The 18,889-nt window shown below is 35.3% G+C and overlaps 1 protein-coding gene across 2 annotated transcripts; it reads left to right on the top strand.

Moving 5' to 3' along the window:
• The first annotated feature begins 483 nt into the window (after positions 1-483).
• Positions 484-18,305, top strand: ro60 (Ro60, Y RNA binding protein). 2 transcript variants are annotated; one of them, XM_077215914.1, is made up of 9 exons: positions 484-626; positions 2,012-2,598; positions 3,160-3,380; positions 4,166-4,312; positions 5,518-5,655; positions 6,068-6,184; positions 11,133-11,249; positions 11,334-11,477; positions 16,184-18,305. In XM_077215914.1, the coding sequence occupies exons 2-9, from the start codon at positions 2,031-2,033 to the stop codon at positions 16,334-16,336; spliced, it is 1,605 nt and encodes a 534-aa protein (XP_077072029.1). In that variant the 5' UTR covers positions 484-626; positions 2,012-2,030; the 3' UTR covers positions 16,337-18,305. The 2 variants fall into 2 exon arrangements, with proteins under 2 accessions (XP_077072029.1, XP_077072128.1); XM_077216013.1 differs by having other exon boundaries at positions 553-675.
• Positions 18,306-18,889: the final 584 nt, after the last annotated feature.

Genomic DNA, 18,889 nt, shown 5'->3' with positions numbered 1-18,889 from the left:
CGTATATAAGAATTTATTTTACTGTCTTTACATCATAGAAATAAATAAATAGGATATAGAGGCTCCGCAGCCCGAGCTGTGATGACGCGTTTCATGCGAGATAGTGCATGAATGTTGCTTTTTTAATTCATTTATTTAAATTAAAAAGTATACAGTATGAAATTATTTAAAATTACACTTTTTTAAATAAATAAATTACATACAAAGATATTATATTATTATTACAAGTATATTATAAGTATTGTACATCTTTTTACAAGAATTTCAAGTCTCTAAAATGATCGGATTCGATGAGATCAGATTCAATTCTTTACGTTTTTATTTCACATTCATAAATTAAAATTAGGCCATTGAATAGAAAGCAAATTTATTTTACTTTTCTTTATTTTTACAGTTAAAACCTAGTTAAGTGCCAACATAGACAACATTTTTAGGGCATTAAAATGCGCCAATGATGTCTATCTAGGAAGGTCACTAGGTTTTGAGACACGGCCATTGTGTTGCGCTCAGTCAGTCAGGAATCTTCGCTCTTCTCTTCTTCATTGAGTCTGATTTTAAGGGAGGAGCTGTAAGGTTAACTCTCGGGAATATCTAACGTTAGGTACTTTGGCTGAGGATAACAGCAGGTTAGAGAGCTTTTGGGCTTATTAAAAAGTTTTCCAGCAGGATTTTGAGGTATTTGTTTATGCAGAGAAAGAGTTTGTGTGTAGAGTGATGTATGTAGCATCGGGCTAACTGATCTTTGTCTACCCCTCCCTTCTTCATCATGTGTGTGGTGTAAAGGTTGTGGTCGTCATGTTGTTTATCAGTGATGTAGTATGGGTGTGATGGAGCTGTTCAATCTGAACTTTATTGTCTGGGTGAGTGTATTTTGAGCAGGTTTTCCTTGCCCTGGCTAACTGGCTAACAGGATTAAAGCCGCTAACGGTAGTGAACTGATCCTCATAAAGCTGACATAACGAAATAACGCGCACAATCTCAACGGGTTGAAGAACCGAGCCTTTAAAATATACAGTGTTTAATTTAAATGTTAAGAGCTACAGTGAAGTCTACTTAGATGTACATTACCTCAAGTTGGACTTCAAAAGTCCTTTCATCACTAAAAAGTAATTTCATCACTAACGTTACTCTTTATTTTTACTTTGCACTTGGTACAAAACAAGTACAGACTTGTTATACAGTCAAACCAAACATTATTCATTATGTTATTGAGACACCAGATATCAATTTAGATTTTCTTTAGTAATGGGTGCAGGACACTAAAGTTCATTTATGTAAGTGATGATAGAAAAATAAAGTAAACTGTGACATATTATACCCCAAAATGCTTCATACAGTGGACTACCAGTATAATCTATAAACATTTGGGACCAACACTTTGATCTGATCATGTTTTGCTTAAGTGTTTTTCTTTAATTGCTAATGCAAACTTTTTACACAACAGACTGAACAAAATTCAGCATTACTTGGTAATTTGTTGTCCTACATTGGGATTATCGTACTTTAATTTAACAACTTTCTGCATTTTTACGTTTTCCTCATGGGGACCAATAATGTCCTCACAAGGATTTAGGATATTGCCATCTTTGTGGGGACATTTATTCATTTTACATTTATTCATTTAGCTGACGCTTTTATCCAAAGCGACTTACAATTGCTATATTTCAGAGGTCGCACGCCTCTGGAGCAACTAGGGGTTAAGTGTCTTGCTCAGGGACACATTGGTGTCTCACAGTGGATTCGAACCCGGGTCTCTCACACTAAAGCCGTGTGTCTTATCCACCGCGCCATCACCACCTCTCATGGAACGTTTGGTTATCTTGTCCCCATAATGTAGTGTTTATCAGAACACACACACCATATTCATTTTGCCGTGGTATTTACATGGTACTCTTAAAAATAACCTTGGTATTATGTTTCCACAAAGCAAACCATGTGTCTTCTAACAGACTAGTGAGTGTTGATGTTCTGTGCTCATAGTGTAATGTTATTCTCTGTGATCTGCCTTTAGGACTGAAGGACGGTTAATTATGGATCCAGCATCTCTTCCAGAACAACTGTCCGTTGTTAATGAACAGGTGCTGAACTCATCGGGCGGAGCAGTGACCGCAGCTGTGTGTCTGCGCCGCTTCCTCTGTTACGGCTCTGAGAGCGCCACATACAGCACTAAAGAGTGTCCTCTGGGTATGGAGAACGCCCTGTCCCTGATGCAGTTCATCGAGGGGGGACGAGGCTGTGAGGTGGTGGAGGAGATCAGACGCCTGAATGTGGAGGGCCGCGCTGTCCGTCCCAACCCCAGCCTCTTTGCCCTGGCTGTCTGCTCACAGCATGCAGACTGCAAGACCAGGCAGGCCGCCTTACGGGCGCTGAAGGAACTGTGTCGCGCGCCCGTGCAGCTCTTCACATTTGTGCAGTATAAGAAGGAGCTGAAAGCGGGCTCTGGGATGTGGGGACGGGCTCTGCGGAGGGCCGTGACTGATTGGTACAACAGCCAGGACGGTGTGAGCCTGGCGCGGGCCGTGACCAAGTGCAAGCACAGGGCAGGCTGGTCCCACCAGGACCTCCTCAGGCTGTCCCACATGAAGCCAACCAATGACGGTGAGTGCTTGCAAAATGGTTTAATGTGGACAGCGATGGGTTTATGTTTAATCCTATGGAAATAAACCATATATTGACGTCTAAAGGCAATTTTTGTAATGTCCGTTCAATAATTTCAACTGCCGTAATATAGATCAAATAAATGTGTAAATTATAGAGTATCAAAATACATAATAATTTAAAAGGTTATTATTTTATAAATAAATCATGTTATTTAGAAATTATAAATGATAAAAAAGTAAGTAATCCAAATGCAATTATGTATTTTTCATATAATTTAATGTAATTAGATTAAATAGTTTTAATTTATTCTGAGTCCTATTATTAAAATGATCAAAATGAGCTCAAGTAATATTGTTTATTAGTAGTAACGGTAGGTGGTAATATTAACTGATCACAGATCTTTTTTTGTTGTTGCATTTATCAGCTTTTTTTTTTTACTTCAGCTGTGAAAAAAGGATTTATAGTCAGAACTAGATGTTTTATAGTAAACTGCAAAAAATGCTTCTTGTGTCAAAAGTCACATGATGAAAGATAAGTACGTGTTCTTGTTCTTTACAGCTGTTGCTCTTGTTTGCAAATACATCACAAAAGGATGGAAAGGGGTTCAGGAAGCGTATGGCGATAAAGAGATCTCTGAGGATCTGCAAAAGGTTTTTGGATATCTGGAAGCTGTGGAGAAAGCCAAACACTCGACTGATGAACAGGAGCTCATTCGTCTTATTGAGGAGCAGAGGCTGGAAAAAGAGCAGGTTCCGACCAACCACCTGAAGTCCAAAGAGGTCTGAACCAAATTTCATTTTGATAATTTCTTATATATTTTTTAATAACTATGTTAGTTGCTATTAAATATTAAATGGCTATCAAGCATTGTGACATTTTATTGGTATCAACTACTGAAATTGTGGTGTTGAGACCAGTGTTGGGGAAAGTTACTTACAGCAATAAAACAATCAAATAAAATGTAATGTTTAACTAAAGTAATTTTCTCTTATTAGTTTGGTTGAATTGGATCATATAAGGTCAGCAGCAAAGACATTGGTTAATAAAGTGAGATTAAATGCATAAAGTATATCAGCCTTATTTAACATATTTATTTATTGCAGGTTTGCGTAATATTTCACTGTTTTTATTCATTTTGAGCAATACGGAATGTGTTTAAATGCATGCTCACATTTAGTCTAGAACTACAACATCCATCATGTGTTCGCAGTGCACCTGATTTCTCTCAACATGGAGACAGGAGATCTGTCAGTCAATAGATGGGAAAGCAAAGTAACTTGTGTTACTTCCTTGAAAAGTAACTCAATTATTTTGTTATACATTGAAAGTAATGGATTACTTTACTATAGTTACTTGAACAAGGAATCTGATTAAGTTATCCCCAACATTGGTTGTGACAGCCCTAGTTTGAGCATAGAAATTCAAAGCATAAAGTAATAATAAAGATAAAAAAATTTTTTCTGTAAATGCAGTTTTCTTGGCACTGAATGCACATGACGAGCACTCATGAGGCTGAAAGGTCTTCCTCATTTTTGATGACAATGTTGTTATTGGTCCCTCTCAGGTATGGAAAGCATTGCTAAAAGAGATGCCAGTGGTTGTTTTATTGAAGCATTTGGGTAAGTTGACAGCAGACAAGGTTCTGGCACCAGGAAGTCCGGAGGTTGCAGCTGTCTGTGAAAGGATTCAGGATGAGACTGCACTGAAAAAGGTCAGGTTACACCAACAACATCATCATTTTAATACAATCGCAGCATCCAGTAATGCTCCTTTGTTCAGTTATTTTGAAATCTTATCATTTATTCTATGTATAGCATTGGGACCCTTAAAAATCATGAATGTCTTTGCATTATGTAGCAAAAATGTCAAACTATTTGGCACCTGTAAACAAATTTGAACTAAGTTTCCGGAGCCATTTTCCAATGACTTTGAATTAACTGGTGTTTTGGTGATTTTTAGTGGATGTATGAAGTCAGCAAGTTCTCACAGGTGTCCTAACAGAGTAACCACAGGTGTAGTTCATCACATTAACTATGATCATTATTGTAATAATATTTCTATTGTTTTATTATCACAAACCCAACAAACTTAAAATTGTGAAATGGTTTGCTGGGAAAGTGTTATCTTTCTTTAAAATAAATTATGCTTTGCTCTGTTATTTTGTTGTAATACAAATAATAATATTAAATAATATGTTTAACGTCTAATTTAGTGACATTCATACTAGAGCTGCACGATTTTGGATTAATTGAGGATCACGTTTTTTGTGTTAAACAAGATCACGATTCTGAATGGACTAAACTAATAAAATATTATTAGATATATTATTATATAAATATTATTATTATTACATTTACTAGGGGTTCTGACAAAACTTTTATATATATATATATATATATATATATATATACATTTGGTTTAAATGAATGATTCAATGACTCACTCATAAATACTTAATTTGTTTAATTACTGGATAAATGAGTGTATTTGAACGGATCTCTTGAATGAATGATTCATTTATCAATGATTCAGCTGCATTTAACTCCACTCCATTTTATCGCAGTACTTATGTGATAATCTTAATTATTGTAAGATAGAAATAAAAATAATGTGTGGTTGAAAAGACTGTTTGTGAAGCTGTTTCGTACCTAAATATGATGACTGCTCTCTCTGGATCAGCGGCAACTCAAACGCAGATTTGATTGTTCAGGTGTGATCTTATCAAAGGTTTCATAGAATCGTTGTCATTTATGAATGAGATCGGGTGGGTGTTTGAATAGAGATTGCGATCTTTTAAATGATTAATCGTGCAGCTCTAATTCATACATTTGAAATTAAATATAAAAAGTCCAAATACATGAGTATAATAAAATATAAATTTTTACATGTTAATTTTCAACTTGTGTGCTATTTCAGGCAAAAACACAGCCGTTCAACATTCTTGTGGCATCTGAAAACTATAAGAGAGGTCATGGGAAGCGTAGCAAACTGACATGGGAGCCGGAGGGAGACATTGTTCAAGCCCTGGACTGCGCCTTCTGCAAAACTATTTCAGTGAGTGACACCTTGACGTAAGCTGTGTAACACATTTGTTTTCGAGATACTGTAGAAATCAAATGATGACGTTGAAGGAATAGTTCACCCAAAAATGAAAATTCTGTAATCATTTATTCACCCTCAAGTTTTATCAAACCTGTATAAGTTTCTTTCTTCAGCTGAACACAAAAGAAGATATTTTGAAGAATGTTGGTAACCAAACAGTTAATTAATGCCATTGACTTCCATAGTATGAAAATAATATACTATGGAAGTTGGCTACCCATATTCTTCAAAATATCTTCTTAAGTGTTCAGCAGAAGAACGAAACTCATACGGGTTTGGAACAACTTGAGGGTGAGTAAATGATGACAGAATTTTCATTCTTGGGTGAACTATCCCTTTAACCTGTGACTCTTTATGTCTCCAGACCGTGGAGCCCACAGGCAAGCGTTTTTTAGTGGCTGTTGATGTAAGTTCTTCTCTGAGCAGCGTGACTCACGGCAGCTCCATCAGCACTGTGGCAGTAGCAGCGGCAATGTGCATGGTAAGACTACACTTCTGCAAACTGTGTTCTAGAAACACAGTGACGTCACTGAAGAGCATTCAGTCATATTTTAAGCCAATGTTTTGTCCTTGGAAAAAGTGTGTGTGGCTGCTGAGGTCCGCCCCGCACATATTTCACATTCCTTGCATATTCCTTTTCTGACGGGACACTCTAGTCTTCTAAACATCAATGAATTGCCTCTCCAGTGCACTGATCTCATATGCGAATCATGTAAAGAAATTTTAGACACTTTGAGGTGGTCTGTATGCTAGTTCACTTCGAAAAGTGGACAAAATGAACATTTAGCAGATGCACCTTTAACCCTTTAAAGAAGGATGACAAATGAAATAATAATCAGATTTTTTTTTTTTAAATGTAACATAATTATTAAACGTTTAAGACAAATTATAAAACGAATTCTAAAAATTAATTTTGCACATGTGCAAAATTTCTAAATTTGATACATCAGGCTTTTATGGCTCATATTGTATTATATCCACCTTATTCCTATGCCCCATGACGCTTTGCGCGAATTATGGGTGTAACTTCCGTTAAGCTGTAAACAATCAGTGAAAGGCTCGCTCTATGAACGCAATACGTTAAAAAAGTGTCACAATGAGATGACATTAATCGACTCGCCCTTCAACCATCGAACATTAAATGAAATTTAAAAGTTTAAAAGAATCAACAAGGTCAACAGACCAAAAATAGCCCCAAGAGCGCGAGTCTTTGGTAAATATCACTGTAGTAGGCAAATATCGATCAGTATAACAGGCCTTAATCAAAAATGTACATTAACTTCAGCATTACGTGACACTATATCAAAGTGATTTCCGTCATTTTGACAGATTATAAATTGCATTTACCTGTGAAAACAAACCTGGAAAGAAACGTGAGGATTTGAGGAAAATAACGAGAGATTCTTCGTGCATTCCAGTGAATTATTAACGTAAATTAAATTCGGGAGAACAGAGCACAAATGTGCCGTATATGTTGTACTTTTTCATACTTTTACAGCGGATTGCAAAGGAAAAAATAAAAATCATCATGAGGTAAAGAAAGCAGCGACTGAAAAGAGCTCTTGCCATAGATATTCTTGTTATAACATGTCACGTTAAAATACCAAGTATAACGTTATTCTCATGATGTCTGAAAATAAATCTTGAAGGAAAATTGACAGCTCATCCAGTCAAACTGACGGATCAGCTTTATTTGAAGGGCAACCTTATGATTTGAAATGATTAGTTTCAGCCTTTTTGTATGGAAGTTCCCCAAACCGGAAGTGCCACCCATAATTCAAAACGCAGTAAGGTCGTCAGGAATAAGGTGGATAGGACAATATGAAGCTCATACTCACTCGAGGATAAAACAATATGGAAGTAAAATAATGCCAAATGTTTTTGAAACAAAAAGCATGTTGAATAGTACTACTTGAAAAATAATATGCATTGCATTAACCCTGCTTGTATTTTAATGCATTGTATTTTTAGGGCTTGCATTTTTATGGGCTAAAATTTAGCATGGTTGAATATTTAAGCTGTGAATATTTAAATTCAAAACATTTCAAACACATTTTCATTGGTAAAATTTCAATAATCCATATTCACCTTTCATATTTCACTTCCAAAATATTCAAACTGATTAAAAGTACAACCTATAATATTCAACAGGCGGTTTTCGGTCCATTTTATTTCGCTTTGCAAATTCACTTCCACAAATTCAGTGGTTCAAATTCGACAGTAAATTCAACGTTGACGTCCAGGAACTGCAGGAAAAGCAGTAGATTACCGACCATAATCTCCATCTGCTGTTAGTCTTCCTCACCAGCAGGGGGTGCAAGCACGTGTTGTTGATGAAGACCGAGCAACAGTTTGAGCAAGCCATTCATTCAAAACTCATTTACAACAATTGAGCATGCATTAAGTTTTTTTGTGGTGATTATCTGGGTCAGTATATATGCAGAAAAGATGATAAAGGCACAAAAGCTGTTTATGTTTCATTCATTAACTTCATTGTTACTTTCCCTGTGTTAGGTTACATTTTATCAACTTTTTCTACCATGAACGGGATTATAATCGGTTTCCCTCAATACCTCATCATAACCTCAGAGACGGTCCCTAATGTGCGAATGTCCAATGTCAAGCCAATGCCAGAATCACAGGGAAACGCCCAGCTTTAAACTTTGCGCGTTAAGTTCATATTCTGAGTCCTTCTGCTTGCCTGCGAGTTTGGTCTTTTATATCACTGTATTAGTCCATTAAGCTACGTTAAGCGTTTTATATGTCCAGCAGGGGAATCCTGACGTATTGAGGGAAACCCTAGTACTGCATGCAGCACATACTGTATATAAGGTTAAAATTATAATCTCGTTCACGGTAGAGAAAGATGCATGTAGGCTACACAGGAAATGTAATCGTGAAGACACTAAATTTCACATAAAACAGACGTCATAATAATCACAGATACACTTACATTGTTGTAAATGGGTTTTTATGAATGAATGGCTTGCTCAAACTGTTGCTCGGGTCTTCGTCAACAACACGTGCTTGCACCCCCTGCTGGTGAGGAAGACTAACAGCAGATGGAGATTATGGTCGGTAATCTACTGCTTTTCCTGCAGTTCCTGGACGTCAACGTTGAATTTACTGCCGAATTTGAACCACTGAATTTGTGGAAGCGAATTTGCAAAGCGAAATAAAATGGACCGAAAACCGCCTGTTGAATATTATAGGTTGTATTTTTAATCAGTTTGAATATTTTGGACGTGAAATATGAAAGGTGAATATGGATTATTGAAATTTTACTAATGAAAATCTGTTTGAAATATTTTGAATTTAAATATTCACAGCTTAAATATTCAACCATGCTAAATTTCAGCCCATAAAAATGCAAGCCCTAAAAATACAATGCATTAAAATACAAGCAGGGTTAATGCAATGCATATTATTTTTCAAGTAGTACTATTCAACATGCTTTTTGTTTCAAAAACATTTGGAATTATTTTACTTCCATAAAACAAAACACCTTTTATAACACGCTTATGTCTTAGTAAGACGATATTTAAATTAGTTTAGTTTTATGATCAAAGCTCTTTAGTTTCAATTGTGGGGGGCGAAACATATATTGTAATACATTTACAATTATGATTGACAGTTAAACGTTTCTGACGTATCATATTTAATACTCATATTTTAACATGATTTTTCTTTGAATGGTGTATGGATAATCAAGTAAACCTGAAGTTGCTTCAGTCCAGGAAATGTTCATCTTGAAAAATTGCTAACAATATAAAAGTTATTCTTACGTTTACTTTATAAAAATCAGTAAGGAGAGAAACGTGAAGCACCACCTGAAGGTGTTCATTAAAATATTTTTTATTTAATAAAAAAAAGTATAAAATATGAGCTTAAAATAAAAATTTTAGCCTGGTTGAATTAGTGTTGTCACGATACCAAAATTATTGTTTCGATACCGATACCAAGTCAAGAATTGTGATTTCGATACTTTGATACTTTTCCTGAAAAGGGAGAAACACTCTCAAATATCATTGCTGAGCTTTATTTTAAAACCAGCACAACATTCTAATCATATAACACACTAGTGTTGCCACGATACCAAAATTATGACTTCGATACGATACCAGATTCATTGTTTTATAAATTAATTTAAAAAAACTTCCTTCCCTGCTTTTTGACCATTCCCTCCCCTTTATTACATAAAATAATAATAATTAGCAAGTGCCAGTGTGTACGTCCTTACAAAGATGTTTGCAACATTGACATTATTATCAATCATGTTAACATTTGCTAACATTTCACAATTCTGAACAGGTTGGGATGACCAAAATCTTATTTCATGAAACGAGTTATTTAATATTTTTTAAATGTAATTTTATAATTACAATATAGATATTTACTTTAATTGTATCTTTGTTATTAAAAATAAGCAAACATCAAATTACAAACAATATGACAAATACTATAAGAGACAAATAAAATAAACAGTGCTACATTTCTTTTTTGAATGCTACTGTCAAATAGATCTAGTGCTGTAGCTGAAAAAATAAAATCTTCACTCTATAAATGAACTATAGACTGATTCTTAATAAATAGATACATTTATTCAGCCAAGCATTGGTGATTGTCTATTTTCTGTTGTTTCATTAACATTACTTACACAGAATATTAGGCTGCTGGCCCTTTAAGACCTGCCCGTAGTCTACCCAATGGAACACATATGATTTATTTTTACAAACGGTTTACGTTTACTAAAGACATACCCCGACTCTGTTTACGTGAATACTTGCCAGTACGTACATTTTTTACCTAGAATTTTGATTATTCAATCCAAATAATCCACGAAAGAGAACTGAAGTCGCGAGCGCATGCTGTGTGAAAGGCGTGTGTGTATGTGCGCTTCAGGTCTGAGCCGGCAGCGCGAGCACGTCCCGCGCTTTATTTTCTCATGCATGCATGTTTCGCTGTGCGTGTATATTTTACTGTTCTGCTTTCTGTTGTTTAGTAAATGAAAACAGTGGAAGCAGAGCTCTGCACACACATCCTGACTCCGGCTGTCACACATCGACGCAAATTAAAGAAATACTGCTCTTATTATTTAGAGTGCTGTCACTCTTAAAGTACCGGTAGCCTACTAATAAAATTTAGTATCGTACCAATTTTAATAGCTGGGTATCGCGATACCTTTCTAGTACCGGTGTATCGTGAAACACTACATTGAATTGAATTGCCATTGCCATTGAGTCCATTGAAATTGAAAAATTGAGTTAATACAATGAAGGAGATTGTTTTAATAAATACAAATTCAAAATATAATGTTATCTGAACCACATTATCTACATTAATTTGACAAAATATTAAATGTTGTATCATGAAAATGTTTTTTTTTACACTGTACCGAATATATTTAATGGTTCTCTTTTAATGTGCAGGTAATTGCACAAACGGAGCTTAACGCACAGATTGTGGTTTACTCTGAAGGAAGTGTTCTTCCCTGTACTGTCTCTTCTGATATGACGCTTATGCAAGTAGCAGCACAGCTCATCCAGGTAAGAACATCTTGAGAAAACATTTCATGCTATAAAAAAAATGATTACATCTGTAATCATAATCTACATGTGATTTCTCTCTAGACTCCTGGTGGCAGTACAGACTGTGCTTTACCCATCACTTGGGCCTCAGAGAATGAGAAAACTGTGGATGTCTTCATCATTTTCACCAATAATCAAACCCTTGGGAGGGAAAATCCAGCAGACACACTGAAGACGTATAGACAAGTGAGTGCAAATTGAAAGGGAATGTATAAGCAATTTGGTTTTACCTTATTACACTGTTATATTCTTTGCGGTCTGTAATATGTTTTAATAAGGCTGTCGATTTAACACAAAGTTAGTGCAATTAATAAAAAAAAGTATTATGTTTGTTTTGTATTTTAATATAATTTAAAATGTAATATATTTATGTGGTCAAAACTGAATTCTCAGCATCATTACTCCAGTATCACATGATCCTTCAGAAATCATTCTAATATAATGATTTGCTGCTCAAGAAACATCGGATCAGTGTTGGAAACAGTTGTGCTGCTTAATATGTTTGTGGAAACCATGATACATTTTATTCAGGATTCTTTGATGAATAGAAAGTTTATAAGAACCGCATTTATCTGAAATAGAAATATTTTGTAACATTATAAATGGCTTTACTGTCACTTTTGATAAATTCAATGCTAAATACTTGCTAAATAAGTGTTCATTTCTTTTAAATAATAAAAAAAACTATTTCTGACCCCCAAACTGTCACGGCATGGACTGGTTGAAGCAGGCAAGGAGTCAGGATCACAATAGAAGCAGACTTTAATTTTCACCATCTGGATAAACAGGTAGAACGGGAACAGAACAACCACGCATATAGTAACAACGACAGACCAGGAACAGACTGAAACACAGGACTTAAAACGCAGATATTTCCCTGCGGTTTGGCCTCTCATTTACACGAAAACCCAGTTTTTATCACAGAAAACGATTATTTCTAAAAACTCCGGCCAAAGTGGAGATTTCTGAAAACACCGGTTATGTGTTGCCGTGTCAACTGGGAGAAACGGGGTTTTAGGTTCTCTTTTGACGATTCTGAGGATTCTGATTGGCTTGCATGGCTTTATCCTTCTCCCTACACTGCCACCCATAGGTTTGGCATAGTCATGATGGCGCTCGCGGCGTATTTATGCGGGTTGTTTGCACGATGTTATTATTGAAAACGGAGGGGGGAAATATTTGTTTCTCTAAATACCCAGTGTTACTGATCAACTGGGGATGCGCGCGTGCACACAGATAGTTTCACCTGGATTTCCAGCAGATGTTAAAGGTGCAGTGTGTGATTTTTAGTGACATCTAGCGGTTCGGCTGCGAGTTGCACTAATGGCTCAGCCCACTGCTCACCCCTCCATTTCGAAGAAGCTACGGTGGCTAAAACGGGACAAACATATCGTCATCTGAGACAGCAGAGAATAGCCAGAGTAAGCCAAGAGTGTGTAACATTGTCACTGTTTCTGTACCACAGTCCATTATAAACCACATGGATAAAGTTTACAAAGCCATAGTCAGGTGAGGATCAAGGGTCTTAATATATAATATAATAATAGTAATCAGCTGATTGTCTCACAAACGTAACCAGCACATTTCCCCCCACATAGAAAACCCATAATACAGCGAGGGAGAAGAACCACATGAAACTATCCTACTACATATTTTTTCTAACAGGGTAGTAAAAGTTTAGCTGGCTAATATGAGCTGCTACTGTGGCTGAGCTGGTTAAAGAGTAAAGCCTTGTTTATACTGGACGCCTCCGCATGAGCCCAAAGGTGCGTGTGGCAAAAATGGCATGATTGTAACAGCGCGCGCGCCTCCGAATCCCCTAGTCACCATTTACTACACACAATAGGCTTTTTTTCTCTGATTTTGAAAACTCTTCACGATCGACTTAAAATGCTTCCAAGATCGACTTGTCGATCGCGACCGACGGGTTGGTGACTCCTATAACGTTACTGTTTTACGGTCAATGACAAGAGTACTAATCAGCTGTCTCACGAACGTAACCAGCACATTTATCCCCACATAGCAAAGCCATAACACAGCGAGGGAGGAGAACTAAGTTACATGAAACAATCCAACTACATATTTTACACCACTGACAAGGGACAAGTCACTACTCAGGGTGTTTATGGCTAGCTTCTAACTTTCTGCGGCTTCTCTTTCAAGGTAGTGATGAAACGCGCTCTGTAGCGCTGTTTGTTCGCTGTCGGCTACGGTAGAAACATGACGTCACAATATGTCGACCTTCATAGAAGGGGATTCCCGCGGTTATGTAGATATAAATGTTTCATTCTAAGGTAATAAAAACATTACGGTTTATCAAGTAAGTTCTTTATACACCACTGAAAACATAGTTATGGATGTCATATTGCATTTCTGTTAATAGATACTCAAAATTTTTACACATTGCACCTTTAACAGCGACAGATTCATGCCCTATTTTACGGATCACCAATTAAAAACGAATATTTCACCAGTTGTATACATGGTATGCGAATAAAGCATTTTGTTTTTGCAGTGTATGATATTCCTTCGTATTTGACCTATTTTCAAAGAAGTTTAACATACTTTAGTGTTAAGCTCAGAAACCACGCCCATGACAAGGGTCATTCGGTTTCATTGGATGAACAGACTTGTCAGCGCACTTGTGTTGTTATGGGTTCTAATCACAAATAACAACAGATGTAGATTAAGTTAAAGTAGGCTACCTAAAAGAAACATAAATTGCAAAGTCATTTAGATTTTTTTTAACAAGTTGCATTTATCGACCTGCATATAGCCTAATTTTATAATGGATAAATTATTTTTTATATAAAAATACTTATCAGCTTATTTTACTCTGCTATGATATTTTAGATCTCTTTTTTGAACAACCAGCTGTGACGTGTCCGTATCATTTTCCCTGGATATAAAGCAGCAATGCTTATAGGGTCATGAAGTTAATTATCTCTTGAACTTGTAACATTTTCAAAAATTTATAAAATAAAAAATAATTTCTTTGTTTCTATCAGAACAATTCTGTATTTACTACTGCATCTTCTTAGAAGCATATAATCATTTGATCAACCAAGTGATCAAATCATTGTATCAAGCATTCCTGTAGCTCAAACAGTAGAGTGTTGTGCTTGCGACGCCAAAGTCATGGGTTCGATTTGATAAGAACTGATAAGACTTTCAAATGTGTACCTTGAAATGGAATGTAAGTCGCTCAAACATTGTACATTATGCTCAGTAGCATGAACTTGAATGTTGTGTATCTAATGTCTTGTATTGGACATTTAGAGAACACTTTGTCTTTAGTGATTAAAGTCCTGTGAAAAACACAGAGTGGAAAGTGCAACCACAAATTGTATTACTGAAATAAGCAGAACATATGATATAGTGATGATGAATTATTAAAAATATATAGGCCTACTGATATTCTCTGTCTAATTTTCACCTACATCACTAACCTCTTAATCATTTGTCACCTCACATGAATAGCATGACCCTCTCTAAAACAATAGGAAATGCATTATTGTTTACTTTTGTGCTGACCTCTTTAGCAAAAGAAATATTACACAATGGTCTATGAGTTTTATAAATAAAATATGTGTTTGGGCCTCTTTTTATGTAGTATAAATTATGCCAGTTCTCTTCATTTGACTGGTACCATGGAACTCATTAAAGGATCAGTTCACTTTCAAACAATTTTTTGCTAATAATTTACTCACTCAGGAATGTTTTCCTCAAAAACCTTAATTTCTTTTCGACTGAAGAAAGAAAGACATGGATATCTTGGATGACATGGGGGTGAGTAAATTATCAGCAAAAAAATTTTTTGAAAGTGAACTAATCCTTGAACATATTCTCTTTACTTGTTATTCATCACATCAGGTGCATTCATTGTTGTCATGTGCTATCTGTTAGGAACAGATTAAAAAAAGTCTATGAAATATAAATATAAATATTGTTAGGCCATAGACTACCACAGCAAATTGATGCAATTAAAGTTAGACAAATCAAAATTATATAGGATAACCAATATCCTGCCAGCTGCTCAATAAAGGATCACCATTATATTAAGAGATGTGAAAATTTCACAATGAAGGGCGATTGTGTGTTAAATTGCTCTTACGATAAAAAGGTAATTCAACTGTGACATTTATTTTCTAATATAACACAATAGTATAATTTATTTAATATATTTACAGTTGTCATCAGATACAAATTTTATTGAAACGAATGTAACAAAATAATGTGGGCGTGGTCTGTGTGTCACGAAATTAAAGCACATTAAAACTTCCCTTAAAGGCGCCTGAAACATAGAGCGGAGCAGCGCAGAGTAAACAACAGAGTCCTAATGTGATACAAAAATTTAACAATAACATGGAAAGCTTTTAAATCTGCTCAGTGAAAAATTAGCTGTGACGAATCTGTCACCGTTTAAAATCTGCCTGAAATCCAGGTAAACTGTCTGCGTGCACGCGCACTTCCCCAGTTTACATGATCCCCAGTTGAGCCGTTACACCCGGCTATGTGTAAACATAGCCTTAAATACACAGGGAACAGATTAGGGAAACAAGACACAGCTGGGGCAAATGAACTGATAATGACAGGTAGACAGGTGATAGAACTAAACACTAACGATGAGTGGGAAAACTAGGACACAGGACTAAACCAATTGAACAATGAGGGGGGGAAACACAGGACATACATGTGACACAAACTGTATACAATTAATCTACAATTAGAGTAATTGGCTTGTCAGGTGATAATTACATTTTTAAATCAATTGACAGTCCTTCTTTTAGTATGGTTTTCTTTGATTTGGTAATAGTGATAGGATGTTCTTCATTTTAAAGTGAAAATGTCATGTTTGTGTTTTCTTTTTCTTTTTTTTTTCTTTTTTTTAGAAAAGGGGTTTATTTTCCAAACTGATTGTGTGTGGAATGATTGCCAACTCGCTGTCCATCGCTGACCCCGAAGACCGTGGCATGCTGGACATCTGCGGCTTTGACTCGCAAGCAGTCGATGTCATCCGTAACTTCGCACTTGATGTCATTTAAAATCTTTTGGTTTTGTAGCATGCAGCCAGTTTTCTGAACGGCAACAAGACATTGATGCACCCCACATCAACATGCAAAAAAAAGAAGACAGTTTTTGCATTAATTAGTCACGTAGTTTGTCTTTACAGTCTGCAATCAAGTCCAAGTGTAATTCAATATCCAGCAGGCTGGATTAGTTGAAGGGAAAATCAAGGGGAGCAAATTAATGAAGTAACTGATCTTTATTCAGTATAACTAGTTTTCTAAACCCGGTCTAATGAAATGTTTGCTTCTTCCCAAGAAGAGCATAATTGAAGTACTAAGCATTAAGTCTTTTACACAGTTTTCTTTTTTTAAGTTATAAGTTCATGTACGTCACTGACCTTAATCGGAAGTAATGTTCTATTTTTTAGAGGCCTTGCTCTTTGTGTAGTCTTCATTCATGATTTGTTTTGTGGAATGAGTTGTTATATAATAATAATATTATATATAATATAATATTACACTTTGAGCTGAAAGTGCACAGATAGCTTTTCTACTAAAATCTTTGAGAAATATGAAGCAAACATACATTTGCAAGTTCTTTGAATTGGGAATCGAGCAATTTGATGTTCTCAGAAACCATGTAGCCTATGTTTACACGACAATGATGTACTAAAAATGGGAATGTTTTTCCTTTGCGTTTTTTCTGTACAGACCACAACATTGTCAAAATGGTCCCCGTTCATACGGATCCTTGAAAACGATTAGAAACGTTTTATTGTGCTGCAAGGCCAGTAGTTGGCGATGTCACTTCGTAAAGAAATACTATGCACCTACTGTATTAACACATAATACGCATGTGCATGACATCACTGTTTTCACAAATTCGCGTTTTTTTTTGTTTTGTTTGTTTATGCAGAGATGATAATGGTATAGTTTTCAAAAACTTACACTTTGAAACCTGTTTTCGAAAGTTTGCGTTTTCAGGCCCCTGACATTGTGTAAATGAATGACCAAAACGCATAAAAAGTTTCCTTTTTTAGTTGAAAACAGTGTTGTGTTAACAGCCCTTAATTACTAGACTTGTTGGTAATGTTTAATGTTAAAATACCTCTTGTTTTGTGGTCGTGGTCCATTAACTTGATATTTGATATATGAACGCAAATAACTAATTATGATTGAAGAGAGGCTTGACACTTCAGTCTACTTAAGACTTAACTTAATATTTTGCAGTTTACTCTGTGGTGCACTTTTAAACTTAATATACACACACATGCACACTCACACATATATACAGTGTATATAGATATTCCAAATTTGAGAGAAAAAGAGGTATATGCATTGAATGGTAGAGCTTGTAAATGGATCTTGCTTCTAAATTCATTTATGTGTAGAAAGTTGCCTTTTTGCATTTTCTGTTGCTCTTTGTTCCTCTTAAGGTCAAACAAAGGTTTTAAGTTTGCTAACGCTGCTGTAATAATTATGTGAAGGAAATGTAGGCACAAACTAACAAACACTACAAGGTCTGTAGACAATTACTACCTGTTACTTTTGAGATGCAAAACTGAATGTACCTTTTGTTCTATTTGTGTAATACTATGAAGTTAATTTAGATGAAGACATCTTGAAGTGTGGGATAAATAAGTATGACAAATAATGAAAGACTTTGGATGTTAAAAATTGAGGATACAAATTTAAATTAATTTGCTATGGTTTTATTGAATTTGTTGATGTAGTTAATGATAGCAAGTTACCAAAGTTTATTTATAATTTTTTTTGGTTTGTATTGTTCAATACATGTATTTCAAAAGGTGACCTTAAAGTGTTTATTAGCACAACACTATAAAATAATAGAAAACTGAAAGTATTTTAGTCTTTAAAGCCAAAATTGCTGTTTAAGTTGATATCACACGTCTCCTCTTGCCAATTAGATTCTGTCTATAAAAAAGAGATTTTTTTTCTTTTAATAACACATTAATTGAATTAATAAAGATCCTTTTGAGAGTAATATGTTTGTGAGGCTCCTTAATTATATCTGAAATTTTACTATTCAGACTATATCTATAATTTAACATCAATCAATCATGTTAATCGAGTCTAGCAAACCGAATATATTATTAGTAGCAGATACTGTACTAGTGTCAATAGTATTTTTTAGAAAACATGATAGGCTAAAAATATAGAATAGAAGACAATTAGGATATGACCTACTAAAGAAAGACTTGACAGTGTTTGTCCCAACGACATTACAAACGACTCAATGAATATAGCAGAGTGTTCCTGGTTTCCACAATATACATTTTATAGACTCAAAGTTATTAAGGTCTTTCTGAAGTTATGTGAAAATGAGTTTGTGTTTGTATTAATACAATAAAACCTAAAAAGTATTTTTTTTACGTTTATGACAGTGAATTAATAGCTTTCAGTTAATTCTTGACAGAGGCTGTTCGATTTAGATGCCCCGGATTTGCCTGACCTGTGCATGCGATTCTTAACTACTTTTTAATACATTACTCCTATTCGCTTGTGAATAATCCATTTACTGTATCAGCTTCTATTGTCCCTATTGCGGTTGAAGTTCAACAAATAAGA

The sequence above is a fragment of the Siphateles boraxobius genome, unplaced genomic scaffold (assembly GCF_051911475.1).
Source record: "Siphateles boraxobius isolate OS27281-9 unplaced genomic scaffold, OSU_SipBor_1 1, whole genome shotgun sequence".
NCBI lineage: Eukaryota > Metazoa > Chordata > Actinopteri > Cypriniformes > Leuciscidae > Siphateles > Siphateles boraxobius.
This window is presented reverse-complemented; position numbering and strand designations above follow the sequence as displayed.

What these genes read in the sequence shown, in the direction of transcription:
- ro60 (XM_077215914.1), top strand. Translation starts at nt 2,031, where the DNA reads ATGGATCCAGCATCTCTTCCAGAACAACTGTCCGTTGTTAATGAACAG. An exon ending in ACCACCTGAAGTCCAAAGAG is followed by an intron (nt 3,381 to 4,165) that starts GTCTGAACCAAA and finishes GGTCCCTCTCAG; the next exon opens with GTATGGAAAGCATTGCTAAA. An exon ending in ATGAGACTGCACTGAAAAAG is followed by an intron (nt 4,313 to 5,517) that starts GTCAGGTTACAC and finishes GTGCTATTTCAG; the next exon opens with GCAAAAACACAGCCGTTCAA.